The sequence below is a fragment of the Phaenicophaeus curvirostris genome, chromosome 5 (assembly GCF_032191515.1).
Source record: "Phaenicophaeus curvirostris isolate KB17595 chromosome 5, BPBGC_Pcur_1.0, whole genome shotgun sequence".
Classification (NCBI taxonomy): Eukaryota; Metazoa; Chordata; class Aves; order Cuculiformes; family Cuculidae; genus Phaenicophaeus; species Phaenicophaeus curvirostris.
In genome coordinates, this window is record NC_091396.1 from 31,899,579 (window position 1) to 31,921,886 (window position 22,308).

General features: G+C 39.9%; 1 protein-coding gene across 3 annotated transcripts in view; it reads left to right on the forward strand.

Annotated features, from left to right (window-relative positions):
- The window catches only part of MAP3K9 (mitogen-activated protein kinase kinase kinase 9), a 58,260-nt gene that overhangs the window by 27,542 nt on the left and 8,410 nt on the right, over positions 1-22,308 (forward strand). For all 3 annotated transcript variants that reach the window (XR_011337528.1, XR_011337527.1, XM_069858166.1), the window contains exons 3-9: positions 368-548; positions 8,202-8,350; positions 11,818-11,993; positions 14,418-14,658; positions 15,817-15,939; positions 16,622-16,775; positions 22,003-22,115. Coding sequence is in view for 1 of the 3 variants with exons in the window: in XM_069858166.1 (XP_069714267.1) it covers positions 368-548; positions 8,202-8,350; positions 11,818-11,993; positions 14,418-14,658; positions 15,817-15,939; positions 16,622-16,775; positions 22,003-22,115 (1,137 nt within the window). In the remaining 2 variants the exon portion in view is untranslated. The remainder of the gene's footprint in view (positions 1-367; positions 549-8,201; positions 8,351-11,817; positions 11,994-14,417; positions 14,659-15,816; positions 15,940-16,621; positions 16,776-22,002; positions 22,116-22,308) is intronic.

Below are 22,308 nucleotides of genomic sequence, written 5' to 3' on the forward strand. Positions count from 1 at the left end.
GCTTGCTGAGAGAGGATTAATTAGGAAATGTCGTCCCTTATCTGGATTTCTAGAAGTTACAGTGGTTCACTTCCTCTTAGCAGAGAACTATTATACGGAATAACAGTAGACACTATATTAAATAATTGTTATCTATTTGTTCTCTGGGGCTTGGTATCAGTTAATTTTGATGTTATCTGTTAGACAGCTTTTCACTTGTCAGATGAGGGGATCAGCTTGAAATAACTTGTAATAGTGTGTGGTATGTTTGAATAACTGAAAGTCAGGAAGCATCTTGAAAATTGGAAGATCTCCAGGGGGATTTTTTTCATAAATGCTAGCTTTACTCTGCATACTTTTTATTTTCCCTCCCCCCGCTTTTCTCCAGTACTGATACTCGAAAAGGTGGAAAATGGAGATCTGAGCAACAAGGTATTGAAGATCACGGATTTCGGCTTGGCCAGGGAATGGCATAAAACTACCAAAATGAGCGCAGCTGGGACATATGCGTGGATGGCTCCTGAGGTCATCCGCTCCTCCATGTTCTCCAAAGGCAGCGATGTGTGGAGGTATTGATTTGGCTTTAAGTGATTGGATACTAAAGAGTAACTAGACCTGCCAGGAAACCTCTTTTATGTTTAAGAATGAGTGATGGTTCACCAAATATTATAGTTCAGATTTTAAGAAAACTATCCCCCACTTTGCCATCTATCAGGCTAAGACTGCTTTGTATTAATTGTAAACTTTTTGTTTTACTGTAGAAAGTGGTGAACGAGCTCCTTCATGCCTTTAAAGTTTTGTTGTTCTATACATTTAAATTGAGATTATCCTAGGATTCCTAATCTCAATTCCCTTTGCCTTATCTAAACCAAAGTTTTTTGTGTTTATTTTGCTATTGGCTGAAATAATCAAAGGCTGTAAAACAATTTGTGAAGTACTTAAAGCTACTACTTTTTTACTGTTTTACCAACAGTAAGATCATTTTATATTTTGGCACTTACCTGTCACTGATGTGTTTGTACACAAACACACTGCACCTAATCGAATTCCCACTGCAGTTAGCCTGAATACAATGTTTTTCACTTTGATAATAATCTTATGAATTATTTCTACCCTTCTAGTCTTTCCCATGAAATAATAAGTCTCTTCTCTAGGTCTGTCTTGAGAATGTAATGCATTAATAGTAATTTGCATGTATATTTTGTCATTTCCATTCACACACTGGGATTTTTGAGAATAGGAGCTACTTTGGTGTGGAGGAGTGTAAGAGTTGGCCCATTGACTTCTGGAAATTGAGTTTGAATATGACCATGAGATGAATTGGTAAATCCAGAATTCAGTAAATAGCTCTAGGACAGTGGCTTTTCTGGATGTTGTGTGACACGGAATGTATGAAACAGATGAAGCAGATGAAGCTTTTCTTCCTGTGGGTAGAGAGGTATTGAAATGTCAGGGTGACTTCATCTGTAGAGCAGTAAGGTTCTGTCACTAGCCAGTAATGCTCCCACGCAACTGTATGTGTGCTGTGAAATCTGTTCAGGATAAAGAAATATCCCAGCTGGCAGAATTGTCTGACTGCTATGGCTAACACTTGATGTGGGGTTTTTAACTTTCCTTATCCAGTTTTGCTGAATAGATAATGTTTTGCCTTGTGATAAGTCTGTTAGCTTGTATTTTGCAGGCTAATGCTGTGGGTAAAATTCTGACCCTGTAATTAAATGTGGTAGCCTCTGTAGTTAATCTGAGACTAACTGAGCAAGAACTAATCTCTTATTCTGAGTTTTCATTCTGGCAGAAGTGAAAACCTCAAGGCTGTGTACCTTTTCCATGCATGTGTTGACAGTACTGGTTTGTACGCAGCTTGTCAAGCTTAATCCTCAATTTGCTTTTCTCTGAAACAGTGTCAAGAATGGCCTTTAAGGGCAACCTGGGGGAGCAGAGAAGGGGGAGACAATTTTCCTGTGGTTGTAACTTTACTAATCCAGGTATACTGTGAACAGATCGAATAGATGTTCTGTACCAATATGACCTCATTTTTAAAAATGAGACTTAATAGGTCAGTTGGTGATTTTCATGAAGCTAGCTCAAGTGCCACTGTAGCTGTGCAAGAATACCAATTTGATCATTGATCTAAGGACTGTGAATTACTTCAGGACTTAAGTATTGTAAATAACAAATTATTTGTTAGTTTTTTACAGTACTGTATTTCTGTTTTTAAGATTCTTTCTTTGCTTTCTCATTTTATAGTTACTAGTCTTCCCATGAAAACAGGTTGAGTTCCTCTCAGGGCTCTTCCTTAAAAAAAGGGTCATCACCATTAAGAGAGTTGTTACACTGTCTCTGAATAAACCTTCTGTCTCTGATGGCCAAAACCTTGAGTCACAGCTAAATAAGCTTAAAGAACATCATGTTTGAGGCATGTATGCAGAGGACAAATACTTGCCAGTGTGGTCGCTACAAGTGTGTCAATGATTGTAAGCACTGGATTTTACAGAAGCTGTTATGGACATGTATAATAAATCCTGTCCCCATCCAAGGATGCAACTTGAAGTTCTTAGCATGGTGAACTTTTTTATCCTATTAGACTTGCCCCTCCCCTTGTACACTTTAACCTCTTGGTTAATCACTGAAGTAGAGGAAGTTTTTTACCCGACAACCTTCCAGTTAGTCTGTATGGCATCAACAAAAGTGGCTGTGTCTCTCTCTAACATTCACAAACCATTTTCTTTGAAGCTTATTAGAATAATACTGCTGGCTGAATTGTTGACCAGCCTTTTAACAAGAATCTTGTTCTGCTTGTGTTCTTGCTGCACAAACAGCTGGAGAAGATTTTGAAGATGCACATCAGGACTGAAATTTACTGAGTCAGTCTTAACTCGCTATAAATAACTGCTGCATGGAGTTTCTTTCGAAACATGTATCAAGCTCCATTTCAAAAGAACTCAATCTGTTAGTGTTTTTTTTCTTGTCCCAATTTAAAAGAGAGTTGGCAAAAAAAAAGACTGAGGAGTGCTATCATACGCTGGTGTTTGTCACCACGGGCTGGGCCACTGGAAAGCGTGTTTGTAATAACAGTACTTAGTACATCCTGCTAGTGGAAATTTGTTGCTGTGAATTTTTCTGTGCTGCACCCACAAGGTTAGAAATATACAGTGGAAACCTTGAGCTTATATTGCACAGAGGACAAAGAAGCTGTGGTTTTAGTTAAATATGTCAGTTCCTATAAATCAGTGTTAGAGAGGACAGTTATGTATTTACTTTGAATTTACGGGGTGAAGCTAAGCACAGATATTGCAGCTTATCCGGTACTGTACAGCTAACTTATATTAGTGGGTATATAATTCATATTAACTGCTTAAATGTATTTCTTTTTTGCTGCATGCTTCATTTTTGTCTTGTGCCACTTCAAAGGCAATCAAGTTCTCAATATGATTGTTATGCAGAATATAAAGCCACATACAGTCTTCTTCAGAGTTCCCGATGTTCCCTAGTTTAGAAGCGCTTATGATGTGTCTACTCTGAGCGAAATAATTAGGAATTTGTTTTTAATTTAGAAATAGAATACCAGAACTACTTAAAACCTTCTGATTAGCAGGTCAAGATGTTTCAGGCATTCAGTGGTGTGTGTAGGAACTTCAGTTATTAGAATAGTTCGTTTGAATCAAGTGCTGGCAAACACTTCCATCAACAACTGAGTGCTTGCAGGCTTCTGTAGTCTTCTGCGCATAATGAAGCACTGGCAAGACTTCAGTACCTGGCAGATAAGTGTTGACTAGCAATATCAATTTAAACTCATGTGGGAGAAGTGTACGCAACTGACTGTGAAATAAGCTGGAGATGTCATCTCTGGAACTGCCAGTCCAGTAACATACAAAACGCTAACTGTTAATAGCTGTTAAAATGTAATTAAGTTTTTTTACTTAACAAAAGTAATATTCTAGTTTCTGTTTTTTTCTGGGATCTCCTTGTTAGGCCTATAGTTCATTTCTCAGTGGAAGTGCTGAAGCTAGGGAGATGATGGTTAAGGGGAACCTATGGTACAAATGCTATTGAACATACCAGTGAGAGAACAAATTACTACTATTTTTCCTAAATTCATGGATTTATAAGGGAGGTGGGAAAATTGCATGTGAAATCCTGCAGACCTCCAGCTTCCTTCTCCCTGAAAATCCAGTGTGTAGGATTGAACCTGATGTTAAATGGCTTAAGGGATTACTGGATCACTGGGGGAGGGTTCATTATTTATACAAGTGTCAGTTGACTTGGATGCATGTTCTGTATCACCTGTTTCATTTTATAATTAAAGTCCAAAATTTACTATTGGGCACTAGAAAAATAAATGAGCCTGATGAGCTTTTCTTCCTCCCTCTTCCTATGCCTCTTTGCATTTCCTGCAATATGTATTTCTGTTGTCATGTTAGAAATAACATCAATTTGTCCGTTCCTTTTTCTTTTAAAAAATTTAAGAATTGCACTCCAGAAGAAATGGTTGGAACACATCAATAGCGCTTTCCTAACAAATCCATTAAAAGAAATATCTAATACACGCTTTATCCAGCACTAGTGATAAAGTAATAACACAACTCTTTGGTAGTTTTTTCTGTGTTTTGATATTAACACTCAGATCCACACTGAAGCATAACAAGAATGACCAACCAGATTTAGACAGGCTAAATATATATTCAGTGCAGTAGTTGTTATCTTTGAGTGTCTTGTGAATCCTACGAGGCCAAAAAGAGAATGGGAAGTAATTACAAAATCACTAGGTTGGAAAAGACCCCCAGGATCATCAAGTCAACCATTCCTATAACCATTCTACCATGCCCCTCAGCACCTCATCCGCTTGTCTTTTAAATACCTCCAGGGATGGTGACTTGAACCACCTCTCTGCCAGTGCCCAGTGACCCTTTCTGTGAAAATTTTTTTCCTGATGTCCAGTCTGAACCTCCCCTGGTGGAGCTTGAGGCCTGTTCCCCCTTGTCCTGTTACCTGCCACCTGGGAGAAGAGGCCAGCTCCCTCCTCTCTACAACCTCCTTTCAGGTAGTTGTAGAGAGCAAGTAGGTCTCCCCTTAGCCTCCAGGCTAAACAACCCCAGCCCTTTCAGCAGTTCATCATAAGGCTTGTTCTCCAGCCTCTTCACCATCTTCATTGCTCTTCTCTGGACTCGCTCCAGGGCTTTACATCCTTCTTGTGGTGAGGGGCCCAGAACTGAACACAGCGTTCAAGGAGCGGTCTCACCAGGGCCGAGTACAGAGGAGAATAACTTCCCTGGACCTGCTGGTCACACTGTTTCTGATCCAAGCCAAGATGCCATTGGCCTTCTTGGCCACCTGGGCACACTACTGGCTCATGTTCGGCTGTCAACCAACACCCCCAGGTCTTTCTCCTCCAGGCAGCTTTCCAGGCAGGCTTCTCCTAGTCTGTAGCACTGCATAGGGTTGTTGCGCCCCAAGTGCAGGACCCGGCATTTGGCCTTGTTAAACCTCATGCCATTGGTCTCAGCCCAGTGGTCCAGCCTGTTCAGATCCCTTTGGAGAGCCTCCCTACCCTCCAGCAGATCCATGCCTCCACCCAGCTTAGTATTGCTTAGATACCAGCTTAGATTGCAAGAGTACAGGTTGTGATAATGAAAATTTTGATTACTCTGACATGGATAGGGCAATTGTTTCTTTGAGACAAGAAGAGATTAATCTTCTAGCTTCAACAATAAAGCACTACTACTGTCATATTAGAAGAAATGCCCATCTGTCTCATGGAGCACCTATTTAGCAGCTATTCAGGGACCTTGTAGGAGGAAAGGCAGTTTTTTGTTTGGTCTTCAGGTGTACTTAGGAGAACTTCAGAATTGTACAATGTGACCTTGGTCAAAATGTATGTATGCTTAAATTCAAGACCTTTGCAAGAGCCATTAAAAAAATTAGTCCATTGTGGTAGTGTTTAATCTCAAGGAGATTAATTAGAACATTAAGAAATTTTCTGTAAAAAACAACAAAATGGGAATGTGCAACATGGGTATCTTTTAAGGACACTATTTTAAAGGTCAGAGTGAATGCATAGGAAAGGCTTTAAATGAATGAAGATGACTATGTGGAAGAGACTACTGGAAGACATTCTTTGGAATGTTGAACCTGTATCTAGATGAGGAAAATTAGACATGGACTTGTGTGCTGGCAAGTTGAATGTGAAACACTCAAGAAGATTAAAAGAGTTTCGAGGAGAATCTTGTGAAAAGCATAAAACCAAATAAACTGCTTTGAGATACAGCACAGTTAAGAACCCTGTGGGAGAACATGTGGCCCAGAGGTGACCGAGACAGAAGACTGTGTAAGGAAGGTAAGGCTACAGCAGAAAAAAAATTTAGTGACTCGTATCTGCTACAGCCGAGTTACGAGAGGCTTTTAAAGCTGAAAATTTCTGTTTAAGGGAGCCGAGCTGGAGGACATCTCATACTGAAGTACTGTCTGCAGAGGTGTTAAAACTGACTGTTAAGATGAATGGTAACAAATTGCTGGGATTTACAGTAACAGCAAACATTTCTACAGGGACAGGAGAGAGCCAGTTGAGTTAATAGCTGTGCTGTGTAATCTGTTGCTTTAAGCTGCCTTTAATGCTAGAGAAATGGAAGGCAGCAAACATGATGATAGGTCTTCAAAGGAGTTTCCTGAGGATCAGCAAGTCTCATTTTCAGTTCTGTTAAATGGTAGAAACAGCACTAATGAGCGGGGAGCTGGTGGACGTATGAGCATATCTGGGGAAGAGTCTGCTTTTGTATAAGGAAATCATACCTTGTGAAAAGATGGAAGTTCTTGAAGGAGTTGCTTATGTGGACGAGGGGCAAGCTTGCTTATACAGTATTTAAATTTATAGAAACTTTTAACAAAAGCTCTTGTCAAGAGCTCTTAAAGAAAGTAAATTGATATGGGAGAAGAGATCACATCTGTTTTTGTTAATGATGCCAAGTTATTCAGGATAAGAAAAACTAATCTACTGCAGAGAGCTGAGGAAAAGTTTTACTACACTGAATGACAAAACAGATGAAATGGTAATAAATACAAAGTAGTACTTATGGGAAAATTTCATGTGTACAATGATGGGCTCTGAATTTTACTGTGATGATTTGTTAAAAAGATATTGGAATTACTGTGGGTAACCTACCACATTTTGTAAGGAGTCTTAAAGGCAAGTGGCAAGTTAAATTTTAATAGGAAAGAAATAACGAAGAGAACAGGAAATACTGTGCCTCCCCCCATGTCTTTAGAACTTTGTGACTTTGGTCATTCCAGCATGAAAGTTTTAAATTGATTGAGATGGTACAGAAGATGTCAAGGTCAATGAAAGATACAGAATCACTTCTGTTCAGGAGCATAACTAGATTAGGTTTTAGCTAGATTAGGATTTTGGGAAGATGACTTAGGTAGGATATAGTGGGAGCCTGTGAAATAACGGATGGCATGAAAGGAGCTAATAGGGAACATATGTTCAACCTTCCTTGCATGGAAAGAGCTACAGAGAAACACATGGAATTAGCAGGTGACAAGCTCAAAACAAATACATGGAAGTGTTTTTTGGCAATGCATTGTTGCATTTTTGGAACTCGCTACTCTAGAACATAATGGACTGTAAATAGGTTCAGAATAGAATAAGGCAGATTAAGGGAAGAAAAAACTGTCAGATCACTAAGTATGAAGAATCTGTCTCTGGCTCAGGTTTCCTAGAAGCAGAGAGAATATTCTGAGGCTATGTTGTTTGTCATAAACCTGGAGTGAGAACCATCCTGGAATTACTTCCCTAACTTTGTAGTTACTACTTCATAGAATATCTTAAGAACAGTTTAATTATGAGGAGGTATTTTTCACTTACTTTTAAAAATCACAATTTGCCAAACAGTCCTCTTCTACATTTTTGAAAGTTTCACTGAGCTCTGGTTTGAAATTTGCTAAGTTAGATTTATGTTAATTCTTTTCAGGTTGTTCCCAGTTTCCCCAGAGAAAATGGTTTTTTGCTTCAAAGGCGAAAATGGCGTCTTATTTCAGTCCTGTTAAAAAAAGGAGGTAAAATAAGGTACTTCACCAGCTTGGCAGCCATGATGAACTTGTCCAGAAAACTGCTATTTCTTCAGTGTACCAAACTCACCTGATAGGGGCAGGTACTTTCTTGTTGCTTAAAAAATAATGAGTTAAAAGTCAAACACCTGTTTGTTCTTCTGTTTTCTTTCTGGTAGTTATGGCGTGCTGCTGTGGGAGCTGTTAACAGGAGAAGTACCATTCCGAGGAATTGATGGTCTTGCTGTAGCGTATGGTGTTGCTATGAATAAACTTGCCCTCCCAATCCCTTCTACATGTCCAGAGCCTTTTGCCAAACTCATGGAAGGTAAGCCATCTGTTGCATGACTATGGTTTGTGCATTTTTTAGAGTACTGTTGAGCATTGCCTCTTTGTGTTGGTTTTGATACCTAAGAGCATAGAATTCTCAAATGGCTTTATTCAGTGGTGCAAGTTATTATGGAAGCTGGGTTTGTCTGTTAGTGTGCTGTGACAGTTACTATTAACAAGAGAAGTATGTGAAAGAAACTTCACTGCCATTTATTATCAGCCAGCTTTATAGGAAAATGGGGCTGTTGCTTTCATTATCTAGCTGCTTGTTTTCTAGCAGTGAAGACTTACCAACACCAAGCCCATGTATTTTGGTCTAGTGTGAAGTTTTCAACTTGATTTGAAATTCATAGCTTGAACGTCTTGCTAGGCAGTGTCAAACTGATCTGGTGTGAAACTTCCTACTGACATTTCAGAGAGATGGTTTAATTGTAGCTTTGACATTTGAAAACAACCCAGATTTTCAGTCAGAAAGATGTGATTTTCTGCTTTGTGTGTGGAGATAGTTCATGCTCAAGGTGGGCTATGTATGGATGAAAGAAATACAGGAGTTTGTTATCAGAGCCGGTGTAGTTATTAAAAAGATTTTGTGAGGTAGGTTTTGGGGTATACCTGTGTGGCCTACTCTGCTGGCTATTGCTGCTACTTACATAGCTCCTGAGCTTCAGTTTTCCTCCCTCCTTCCTTCTTGTAGTCTCACGGTAGAGCCATTAGTGGGGTTCTTTTTTCAGTGCCCCTATTCCCAAAGATTTCAGTGTGTTTATGTGTAATAAACATTTGTATACCTATCTGGCAGAAAGAAAAACTGATACAAAGAGAAATCAAACATGTTTTATAGCCTTAGTGAGCAAAGAACATGTCTGAACATAGAACTGACATTCTGTGGCCTCTGATGCTGTTTTTAGGCCCAAGAATAGAATTTGATTCACATGAGAGAATGTTGTTGATAGATAACTCTGCTTTTAGAATACTTTTACATATCTCTGGTCTTTTTGTATAGATTATAAGCTTCACTTAAGTTCAAGTAGAAAATTTCACATACTGTTGTGCTAAAAAATAATATCCTACTGGATAGTAAACACAGTAGAGTTGCAGGTATAGTATCTTGGAAGCAATGCAAAGCAAGAAATTCCATCAGAAAGAGTGGTACTACCTGCTTAGTGTTGTGCTAAGGCAGTTTATTTTGATGTGCTTCCTTAAAACAAGGATTCTGGATTTCTTTAATTTAAGTGAAGTATCTGTTGTTGGCGTTAAAAATAGTGCACTCTGTTGGGGAACTTGGGTAGAGGCATATGACCTGTGCTTGAACCCAGCAGTGCAGGGGTTAGCACCTGCATACGTAGCTTTGGAACGCTTGGCTTCTCCAATGTGCAGGGGGAAGAAGAGAACAAGAAAACAATTACTTTCTGCCCCTTCACCAAAACTGTTTTTCGAACAGGCTGTTACCCGTCTCGGGTGAACTCTTGTATCCCCAATTCTGCTTTTACTTTTGAATTACTGCCCTGGTGGTCTTCACTGAGACAACAAAGCTGAACTTCCCCTCTTCACAGAAAAAACTTGTATGTTACAACTGTCCTCATTAGTGCATGTAATGGCAGATATAGGCCTGGGAAAATAAAAGTCACGGGCCACCTGCATAGTTATCCTGTTCGCTCATTCATGCATTTGGCCGGGTGCAGCATTTTGTTTTACTTTGGGTCATGTTTGCTTTGACGTGCTTAAAAGCTGGGGTAAAGAGGCAGGGATTATGGCACTGGCAGTCCAGCTGTATCACCCATTGCTACTAATTGGTCAGCAGAAGGGGACCTTCAGAGCACTCTTTAACATCCTCAGCTCTCTATTTTGAAAAAAGAAGCAATATGAAATCCATAAACAATGTGTTCCAGCTTATACCTCCTGGGACTTGATCAGATGCTTAAGCACCAACATCATGACACCAGCAGTTTTGAAACCAAAGCTCCCAGGTGCAAAATCTCAGGAACACTAAAATCAAAGAAGAGACCTACAAACAAAGGTTCGGCAGTTACACAGATTTTGCCAAGTGTTATTTATTTTTAGTTATAGCTGCTGTTTGGTGTATTTCAATCCACAAAACTGAGGAATTAATGTCTTTTAGGTTATCAGCAAGTTTTTTTCTAGTTGTAAGGTCTAGGAGAGTTTAGAACATTTTGAGAACTCTTGCCTCAAACTGCAGTAATGTGTTGTCATGAATCCAGTGACCATTTACAGCAGTGTTTGTATGAGGATATTGAGACAGACCCATGTGTTAAGCTCTTCCATTTATGCACAAAAGCTGTATTCTCTAGAAATATACTTGAATGCTAAGTTTTTTGGTTTGGCTATTCTCAAGTCTTGGTATGCAGGAGTCTAGCAGTACTAAAGATAATTTTTGCTGAACAAGGACATGTGTTAAATGCCAGTACAGGACAATATAGAATGAGAAAGTCATGTTTTCTGCAGGAGTAGGAATAAAGGTGAACAAAGAGGGAGAACTGAATGAGTTAGAATTTACTGTTCAAAAGTGGTAAGTCAAACACTTTGACTTAATGGCTTCTTATCCTGTTCTTAATGGTTTCATAGCTCGAGGTGTTACCGCATACCATTTCCTATTATATTTCTGTTTGTTTTCATTGTTCAATTCCCATCACTGTAAACATAGTACCTTTTTGTACTTTTGCTAGTTGAGTTGTTTTATGTGGTAAGATGGGTACCTTAAATTCTGTGGGTTTAGAGCTTTCTAATTGGGTACATCATTGCATTAGTTTATAAATAAAAAAAGCTTGCTTATCTGTCATTTTTCTTAAATGCAAAAGAAAAGGCCCAATCAGACGAATCTCTCAAATATAAAAAAGAATCCTTAAAAATACAAGTCGTCTGAATGCACTATTTGATGTAATTATTTACTCAAATCTCCTCTTTTCAGTCAAGTTGCACCCAGTCTGCTTTGCAGGAGGCATTTTCAGTTCTGTGGAAGAGATTCATAATAATTCGACTTAGTATTAGCTTGGCATTAGAAAGAACTCTGATAGATATCCTTTTGCAGTATGGCTGTTAACTCTGCAGTGTAAGTGTGATGAAAGAACTGTTTGCGGGAATCTTGCATAGTATCTCTACTCCGTGAACACGTACAACTTAAAGCAAAATTGTTAAGGAAATTATGATTCTTTAAATATATGTCTGAAAATGTAACTTTCTGTAAAATTAGTAAACCTCTATTTTACTTAGTATATTACTGCAATAGAACCTAGAGACCAGGTAGTTCAAGCTCTCAAGTGGTATGGCGTAAGCATGAAAGCGTGAATTCCATACTTGACAATAGTAATACAAGTGGCAAATGGGAAGGATGGGGTAACAGAGTGTGCATGCCACTCTTAGCCACTGGGGATCAGCAAAGTACTACTCATCCTCTCAGTCCTCCTTGCTAGGAGATATGCTTAACAGTTGCTTGTCTTTGTCCTGTTATAGATTGTTGGAACCCTGACCCACACTCACGACCTTCCTTTGCCAGTATCCTAGACCACCTCACCGCCATAGAAGAGTCTGGTTTCTTTGAAATGCCCAAAGATTCCTTCCACTCCCTGCAGGAAGACTGGAAACAAGAGATCCAAGAGATGTTTGATCAGCTCAGAGCCAAAGAAAAGGTAAGTATAGAAAAACACTCCATGTGTGTGCTCTCTGGATTATAATTTTCCCATTTCATAATTCAAGCAGAGATCATTGTTTAGTGCATCCCAGAGTTATTTTTGTATGTGCTTTACTGGAGCTTGTAATAAGACCCCAAATCAGTGGTGGGTTACAATGCACACAAGGGCAGAATCATGAATACCATATTTGCTTCCTGAGCTGCTAGTCTGTCTGATATTGTTGTGAGCTTCCATTATACACTGTGCAAACTGCTATGATGAGTTGTCTTCATTGTTTGATGCATCTAATAACTATTTCACTATTAGGCTCTTAATTGAGAAGCCCAATGATAACTGTCACAATAAAAGTAGGAGTAGTAGTTTCAGCATATATACTCTAGCAAATATTGCAGCTTTGGTTTTGTCAGGTTTGTGTTTTCCGGCTTGTGCATGCAGCCAAAGTGGATAGACTACAATAAACATGGGTGCTACCAGGAGAGTGGTCCAATAACTGTTATAATTGAAGTCCATCTGGATAGATAGCAGGAAACGAAAATGCTAGCAGGAATAAAAGGAATTGTGACCATTAGCCTCAAAGAGTAGAACTGAAAAAGCTGAATTTTTCTTCAAGCATACATGTAGAAAGCACAGCTTTTTGCGTCTATCTAAAGGCCCTTTGCAGAGACTGTCTTTACAGTTGCTGGTATGAAATACTGCATTGGAATCACTGAAGTAATAATACTTTTCTAAGTTTGTGATCTTTTGCCTAAAAGTAAATCCATAATAAGCAGCCAACTTGATTTGGACTCAGAAGTTGGGTTTAGGGGTCAGAGAGAAAGAAAAGGAGTCTTTGAGACAACAATACTTAAAACAGTTCTATTCATATATTATAATAGCATTTTGGGAAAAATAAAATAGGTAGTAGGCATTTCCTTGCTGTTATTGTCCTGTGATGTAACAGCGTTGGAACAGTTTTTGAAAACAAGAAACTTCAACAGGCAAACAGAAGACCAAACAGTAGTAGCTAGTCTGCCCTCAGGTTTTGAGTACTGTATTCCTCTGTAGCAATAGGAAAAGATAATTTTATATCCTTTTTCTATATCCTATAAAATGTACAAAGCCTCCATGCTGATGGTATGGGTAACAGTGACGTTATTAAAAAAAAAATCTTAACTAAAGCCTATCTGATAATCTGTCTGAAGTTTAACTTGATTTCTTCAGTTTTTACCTTCTGCAGTGGAGCTAGCCAGCTGGAGATAATTATTCAGCGTGCTAAATTCTTTTGTCCTTGTGGTGAGTGGAGAGGAGTGCAGTGAGAATACATTTTGAGATCTCAAGGGCAATTTCAGTTGATTCATTTTGTCAGTGAAGGAAAGATTTAGAAGTTTGCCTTCTTCATGTATATGCCCAAGAAGTAGCCATGCTTGGTGGAAAATGATGATAATGACCTCCTGATTTAATTAATTTTTGTTAGAGCTGTGTTTTCAGCATTTTTATGACACGTGTTGATAGCAAGGCTGTTTTAAAAGCAGTTTATGTCGCACTGAAGTTAACATTACTGGGCAGGAAAGCCAGGATTAATGCTTTTCAATGTTATGAATATATCTTCCAGAGTGGGTTCCCATATGATTGGTACTCTCTAATGGCACTTGTAAATATGTTCATGTCAGATATCCAGCATGTTTTGTCATGACATTGAATTGAGGATTCAGTGCCTTTTCACAGAATCACAGAATGGTTGAAGCTAGAGGGACCTCTGGTGGTCCAGTGCCCCTACTCAAGCAGGTCCACCAGTTTCCCAGGACCATGTTTAGATGGCTTTTGAGTATCTCCAAGGAGAGAGACTCCACAATCTCTCCGGCCAACCTATGCCAGCATTCAGTAGCAATACAGTAAAAAATTGCTCAGAGGGAATCTCCCGTATTTCAGTGTGTGCCCAGTTGCCTCTTGTCCTGTCACTGGGCACTGCTGAAAAGAGCCTGGCTCTATCTACTTTGCACCTTTCTTTCAGGTTTTTGTATACACTGATAAGATCCTTCTCCCACTCTACCCCGTCCCATCTCTCTCAGCCCTTCCTTATAGGAGAGATAGTTCAGTCTCTTAATCATCTTTATGTCCCTTTGTTGGACTGTCTTCAGTATGTCTATGTCTTTCTTGTACGGGCCCTTTTCAGAGCCTGTAACTGGACACAGAATTCCAGCTGTGGCCTCAAAAGTGCTGATGTCCAAATTTTAGTACTGATATGAAGGGCTTCGAATGGCAAGCATAGAAGTTCTTAAGGATTTTTTTAGGTCTTTGGCTTTCAGCTGAGCCTTTAAGCAGTGGTGCTAGCAGTGCTGCAAGCACAAATGATTGTTGCTGTACCTTCAAAATAGGTAATGTTAGTCTTAAACTACAGGTCACAAGTTAGCTTTTTGTTTCTTCTTTCTTGTCTCCCTGCAGGAGCTGCGCACATGGGAAGAAGAGCTGACTCGTGCTGCTGTTGAGCAGAAGAACCATGAGGAATTGTTACGAAGGCGGGAACAGGAGCTGGCAGAACGCGAGATTGACATACTGGAAAGAGAACTCAACATCATCATCCACCAGCTATGTCAGGAGAAGCCTCGGGTGAAAAAACGCATGGGGAAGTTCAAGAGGAACAGACTCAAGTTAAAAGATGGCAATCATATCAGCCTTCCTTCAGGTTGGTGACACGTTACGTTGTGTCTGGTGAAATGGTAGGAAGAGATGAGCCTCTAGCTCTTATAGCTCCTTTCTACTGATACATACACTTTAGCAAATATTGGATATACATTAGGAAAAACGTGCCTCTTTGGGATCAAGAAACTAAATCTGTTCTTCTGGCTAGCATTCCCCAAAGTTCCATGTATGAAGGCCAGAAGTAAACTTGAGATGTAACATGTTTGTTAGTCAGTGCCTGTATATGGTTCATGGTAAAAATGTCGGTATTGCAGTTTAACATGTTAATACTAAAAGTGATCAGTTTAATAAAGGATATACATAGAATAGGATAGATGTTCTTGCTCTGTGAATATTTTGTGTAATGCTGCAGCTGAAATCATGGTGTGCTGGATTTTTTGTGCAGGAATCTAAAAATTATCAACAGTAATTTCATAGCTATGAGACTACAGCTCTACACTGCTATTTCATATGTGAGCTCATATTAACACACAGGCGACTTCTAATACCACCCTTCAGGAAGAAATATTAAACATTGGTGAGGTGTCAGGGAAGTCACTCAAGAGTGAAGATGGTGATTTTCAGACACATTGAATCCTTAGCATTTCTACTGCAGATTCTGCATGGGGATTCAAAATTGTAAAAGAAGAAAAGTGTGGGTTTTGTAACTCACCTAAGGCTCATCATTACATGAAAGATGATGGCTTACACTATATTATTTGTTTTCTGAGAAAGATTGGCTCTTCTGATGAGCAATTATGGTAAAATGTGCCTGTTAACTATGCCTTTCTTTAAGTCTGTAACCTGTTGCTGGTGGGTTTGATTAGCTTGAGACACATAAGGTGTAAGGAATTTATACAGGGGTGTACTTTGGCATAATGTCAGTCAACATATTGGGATCTACGTCTGTGCGTGTATGCTTCTCACATACACTAAGAAGATACATCTTCATGAGTATGAGCACAGATCTTTGTTCTGAAGTAACTGCGTGTACAACGGGGAGACAGCAATTGGCTGTAAAACTTTATTTCTACGTAGATCCTGTAAATTGCACTTTTTGTAAGTTACCATAAATGATTATTTCTTTATATTAAAAGAAGAATTTTAACTATGTCCTTCTGGTTTTGTTTTGATTCTTTTTTTGTTTTCTTTCGGTAAACAGATTTCCAGCATAAATTCACTGTGCAGGCTTCTCCAACGATGGATAAAAGGAAAAGCTTGATCAGTAGCTGCTCCAGCCCTCCTGCAAGTCCCACCATTATTCCCAGACTCAGGGCCATACAGTGTAAGGACCTCAATGTAGTATTGAACTTCAGAAATGTGCAATCTATCAGCGTGATGTTTGCCTTGTGCCCTACATGTATGTTTTTAGAGAGGAAATTGGAGTATGCTGGTGATGAGAGGAAGTTTCACCTTCTTTAGAGTCCAAACCTTACTAACTCAAGTTCTCGAAATATTGCTGTTTGATTGCATAGAAAATACATTCCTTAGGTGTACAGGCTAATTTTTTAAAATACTAATTTGTAGAATACATGTGTGAAATATTATTGAAATGGATTAAGTTACTGTTGGAAGTAAAAAAAAGTGGCACTTGTCCTGAAATAGTGCTTCCATAATAAAACAGAGTTAGGCAGATAAACTTGTATTAGATGTGTGAAAGGGATGTTTATTAATGTGTTTCTGTTTAATATCATGACACTCGTGTGTCTGATATCAAACTGGTGGTTGTAAAAGAGAAACTAGTGATGGAATAAAGCAGTAAAGCCTACCTATACTGATTTTGAAGGGATCTAGTTGCTAGATCTGTGTTTATAAACTATTAGAATTATGGGAAAGCAGCCTGAACAGATGTTTTAATAACTGTTCCTGTTCTGACCTATGTTTTATTTTTTACGTTTCTGTGGAACCAATTCTTTAATTTGTGTATCTATTTTTTCTGTTTTCTACTGTTCTTCCTACTTGTGAAGTGACTCCTGCTGAAGGCAGTAGAACATGGGGACGAAGCTCAGTCCTTCCAAAGGAGGAAGGAGAGGAAGAAGAGAAGAGAGGTCAGAAGAAAAAGGGACGCACTTGGGGACCGAGCTCACTTTGTCACAAAGAGCTAGGTGCAGGAGAAGATGGGTAAGAGAGGGCCTGGAACCCGACAGGTTTCTAGATTCTGAAACTGGTTATGAGGTCGCTCACAGGAGATTTGCCTGTCCTCTTGCATGCTGCTTCCAAACTTATTTGCTTGTACCAGAGATTCAGAACAGATCAGAAAACAGCATTACATTCAGTCCCTTGCTAGAGGTTCAGCATTCACTGATGCTCTCTCTCAGTGTCTGCTGTTACCTTATTATGTAAGTGGTAGAACATAGCTGTGCTCTAGTAGCTTTTCTATATTTTTTGTGGTTTCATACCATATCTGAAAATACTTCTCCTTTACAATTCTCAGCTATGCTTTTTCTTGTCACAAATGCTTATTATATGCAGAGTGTTTGGCAGAGTCAGGCAAATATCTTCTCTTCAGGCTTCTGAAAAGGACATGTAACTTGAAGGAATGCATTCTGAAAGTGACTTTGCAGAGATACAGTTTGTATCTCTATTTTTATGCATTCTTGTTCAGTGTCTTTCATTTTTTGTCTGTGTGAATTATTTATACCAGGGCTCCACTGATCTTTGCCAAAATGCTGCTTTAGACATAGAAGTATTTTGATCTAAAAGTTTTGAATGCCTTGTGATTTTTAGTGGAATGTGAATCTTTTTCTCCCTCTAAACTGGTAGTTTGACTCTTGCCGTATTTTTTTTTTTTAATCAGGGAAAATAAAATAATTAGTTATAATTCATCTTAAGTGTTAATGCTCTCAGGTGTGAAATTCCTGGAAAATAGATGTTACATAATGTATTACTATTGCGGTCCTCTGCAAGAGGATCTGGGTCTAACTATTCTAATGACATTAAAATATGTTGTCCCTCAATGGTACTCGTGACATGTTGACAGGGCAGTGTGAAGGAAGTTTCTTCAGTTCCTGCCTGTGCTTTACATATTCTGTAGATGAAGTATAGCATTCTACAGAATTAAAACATGTCACATTTTACAATCATTAATTATATAAAAGGGTAGGAGATCACTGAAGCTATTAGAAAAACAATTCTACCTTGAAATCATGTCTTAGAATTCAGGGAATAAAGCTCTTCAGTTTTCTCTCCACTACTGTGTGATGTGAAGCACTGGATTTCTTTTGTGTACAGACAGCTGCAAAGTAGTTGCTTGCTAACCGTGGTTACACTTAAAACTGTCCTGTTCTCTACACAACTGGAATGTTCTATAGTATTATCATCTGTTTCCAAGGAGATTCAGTACAGCTATGGCATTTTGCAGAGTATCTGAAACGTGGTCGTGTTGCTGAGGGAGCAGTCTGGTTACCATACAATGAACTACTGCTTCTTGGTGAAATCATGCCAGACTGCACACTTTAATTTAAATTGAGCAGAGTTGCAGTTAGTGACCCAAAATATGGAATGCTTGCTATTTCTAGTATTTTAAAATTAATTTTAAAGGGTCGGGGGATAAAAATTGGGTTCAGGTGAAGAGCTAAGCTTAGGATAGAAAAGTCCAGTTCAAGTCTTCTCTGTGACACTGTTCTGGTTACAGCAGTGCTGCTATTGCAGCTGCTTATGTGACTCAGTGGTAAAGGGAACTAAAATCTTTATCTTTTATTATCACTTTCCACATTCCTCACAGGAGGTTATTCCAAATTTATGTGAATTACGTTGTGGGAATTTCAGTGAAGTTCACTAGCATGAGTAAACTGACCTATAATTAACATCAAGTAAAGGCAGTCACGAAAAGATCATGCAGTGATTATTCACTCTTCTGCATTTATCTTTGAGTCCAGCATCAGAAGGTTGCTGTGCTGAGTTGAAGAAACTGGATGAGGCTTTATGTTGGACTAGTTCAGTTATGATCTTATGGTGTATTTTCAAGGATATATCGTAGAATCATATAATCACCAGTTTGGAAAAGACCTCTTGGATCATTGAGTCCAACTATTCCTATCTGCTGCTAAACCATGTCCCTGAGCACCTCGTCTACCCGTCTTTTAAATACCTTCAGGGATGGTGACTCAACCACCTCCCTGGGCAGCCTGTGCTAACGTCCGATAACCCTTTCTGTGAAAAATTTTTTCCTGTTATCCAGTCTGAACCCTGGCAGAGCTTGAGGCCATTCCCCCTTGTCCTATCACCTGTCACTTGGGAGAAGAGGCCAGCTCCTTCCTCTCTACAACCTCCTTTCAGGCAGTTGTAGAGAGCAATGAGGTCTCCCCTTAGCATCCTCTTCTCAAGACTAAACAACCCCAGTTCCCTCAGCCACTCCTCCTAAGACTTCCAGCCTCTTCACCATCTTCATAGCTCTTCTCTGGACACGTTCCAGAGCCTCAACATCCTTCTTGTGGCAAGGGGCTCAGAACTGAACACAGCATTCGAGGTGCAGTCTCACCAGTGCCAAGTACAGGGGAAGAAAACCTCCGTGTACCTGCTGGCCATGCCGTTTCTGATACAAGCCAAGATGCCATTGGCCTTCTTGGCCACTTGGGCACACTGCTGGTTCATGTTCAGTCTGCTGTCAATCAACACCCTCAGGTCTTTCTCCGCTGGTCAGCTTTCTTGCCACTTCTTCCCCTAGTCTGTAGCCCTGCACAGGGTTGTTGTGCCCCTAGCGCAGGACCTGGCATTTGGCCTTGTTAAACCTCATGCCATTGGTCTCAGCCCAGGGGTCCAGCCTGTTCAGATCACCTTGAAGAGCCTCCCTACCCTCCAGCATATCGATACTTCCTCCCAGCTTAGAGTCATCCGCAAACTTGCAAGGGGTGCACTCAATCCAGGTCATTGATAAAGAAGTTGAACAGGACTGGACCCAGCACTGAGCCCTGGGGGACACCACTTGTGACTGGTCTCCAGTTGGAGTTAACTCCATTTATCACCACTCTCTGGGCCCGGCCGTCCAACCAGTTTTCCACCCAGGAGAGTGTGCGCCTGTCCAGGCCAGAGGCAGCCAGTTTCCTAAGGAGAATGCTGTGAGAAACTGTGCGAAAGGCTTTACTGAAGTCCAAGAAGATACATCCACAGCCTTTCCCTCATCCAGTAGTGTCATGCAAGGCGATGAGGTTAGTTTGGCAAGACGTGCCTTTCATGAACCCATGTTGACTTGGCCTGATCACCCAGTTCTCTTGCATGTGCTGTATGATAGCACTCAAGATCACCTGTTCCATGACTTTCCCTGGCACTGAGGTCAGACTGACAGGCCTGTGGTTCCCGGTATCCTCCCTCTGACCCTTTTTATAAATAGGCACAACATCAGCCAGCCTCCAGTCCAGTGGGACTTCCCCAGTCAGCCAGGATTGCTGGAAAATGATGGAAGGGGGTTTTGCAAGCACGTCCAGCAGCTGCCTCAATACTCTCGGGTGGATCCCATCTGGCCCCATAGACTTGTGAGTGTCTAATTGGCCAAGCAAGTATCTAACCACCTCCTCTTGGATCGTGGGAGCTTTGTTCTGCTCCTTTAGCTCATGGGGATGTACACTTACTGTTAAAGACAATGAATCATAGAGTCATAGAATGATTTGAGTTGGAAGGGGCCTTAAAGATCATCTGATTCCAGCTCCCCTGCCATGGGCAGGGACACCTCCCACTAGCTCAGGCTGCCTGAGTGAGAGTTTTAACGTTTACTTTTGGAAGCAATCACACTACTAGCATGGCTCGCCTGCACTGACCAGCATTCCCTTAAAATGCTGCTCTATAGTATTTATCCTAACTACGCATGTTATACATACGGATAATTTACATACACCATACATTTTGTCATGGGCTTTGTTGCATAGCTGAGTATGGTATGGAAGGAGTAAATCCGAACAGACCCACACACTGAACCGCATCTGTTATAAAACCCTGTGGTTGTCTGTCCTGAGCAGTGGGGTTCAGCACTGTGCTGCCTGGTTCAGGTTCATAGCAGGGTACTGCATGTGCCAGAATGATTAGTGGGGAAGAAATGAGGGACTTCTAATACAGCTGAGAACTGCATAGGATGCATTGTGTAATGCCTGTAGCATGGTCATCAGCCAACTGAACATGGGCTGAATCAAGGTTAGACCTTGTGACCTTGCTATAGTAGTATAGTTTGGTGACGAGCAGGGTATCGCAGTTAGGGAGAGAATAGAGGAAAAATAAATACCAAGGCAAAAAAAACATGATACAGTAAAAATTTTGAAATCTTGCAGTGGAAACCATCTTAGAAAAGCAGTGACTGTGGTGGAAAATAAGCTTCTATATGCTTTCATCCTTCTTTCCCTCTAAGAGAAGGATTGTAATGAATTGTGTGTCTAATCAGAGAACAATGTAAGTTAGTAATGGAGCTGGAAGAGGTCTCATCTCCTAAGTTCTCTGTTCTTTCAATAACAAGGTGGTGCTCTTGTGTCCAGTTGAGATCATTCAGACTATCCATGGATGTTTTTACTCCTTTCATTTGGTATCTGGCTATCCTAAGTGTATGTTAGCTTTTCACCGACACTACGATGTGTTTTGCATTGAAGTTTAGAGAAAGGCACCAGAAATCTCGCAGTTCAAACTAACGCATATCTAGGAATAAGGACTACTAATAAGCTCGGATGCCTGGTGACATACTTTAAATACAGGTGATGTCAAAGCAGGGATTTGGGTTTGGGTTTTTTCACTTGTTTGCTTTTGTAAGTTTTATGGGCTTTATGTAAGTGAAAGAAAGAAGTACATGATTTATGATTTTCGTTACCTGTTTTTCAGTGATCTAGAACTTATGCTTTTAACTGTCTGTACTTCAATGTGATGTTTTCTTTACAGGAGAAATATTGCAGTTTATTGCTGTTACAATGACTTTAGCATATTATTGTACCAGTGAGTGATCTTTGACTTTCATTATTCATTTGTATTTCACACGCAAATTTTTTTGGAGATATTTTTCCCCTTTTCCTGCCGAGTACTTTATTTTTTACTTCATTTTCGCCATGGTAGGTTGCCTTGGTTTAAAACGAGAATGCTTCATCTGATTTTTGTAGTGGTGCTTTCTGTTATTCTGCATTCACAGCTGCTGGTTGTCTGCAGAGGTGTTTTAACTGCCATGGTATAATAAATGAGGGAGGGACTTTTTGACTACTTTTGTATTTCTAGCTGCTATAAAGATGTTGCAAAATGTCTTGCTGTGGGAGGACTCAAATCTATGTAATTAAGATGGATACATGCATACCCTAAATAGAATAATAGAGCATATATTTAAGAAAGGGGAAAGAAAATTGATTGTGAGCACGATACATTTTCTCTCATCTTTCTACTATTCCAGTCTGAAAGCTCTGGTAGAAGGATACAAGCAGTGGTCTTCCAGTGCACCAAATCTTGGGAAGATCCAGAGAACTGTGCCTGCTTTTCCAGGATTCACCAGCTTAGCAGAGATGGGTAAGGGAATTCCCTGGACTTCATATTCTCATCCCTGCTTCCATTCACATTTAAATGAGCCCCTCCTTTCCTAACCTTCTCCTGGTAGCTTGCAGCAATGTTTTAATTTTGGTGGTATCTCTTCTTCTTCTTCTATTCTTCTATTCTTTGTGAACTAATTACTTTCTGCTTCTCACTTTCTTTTTGTTCATGC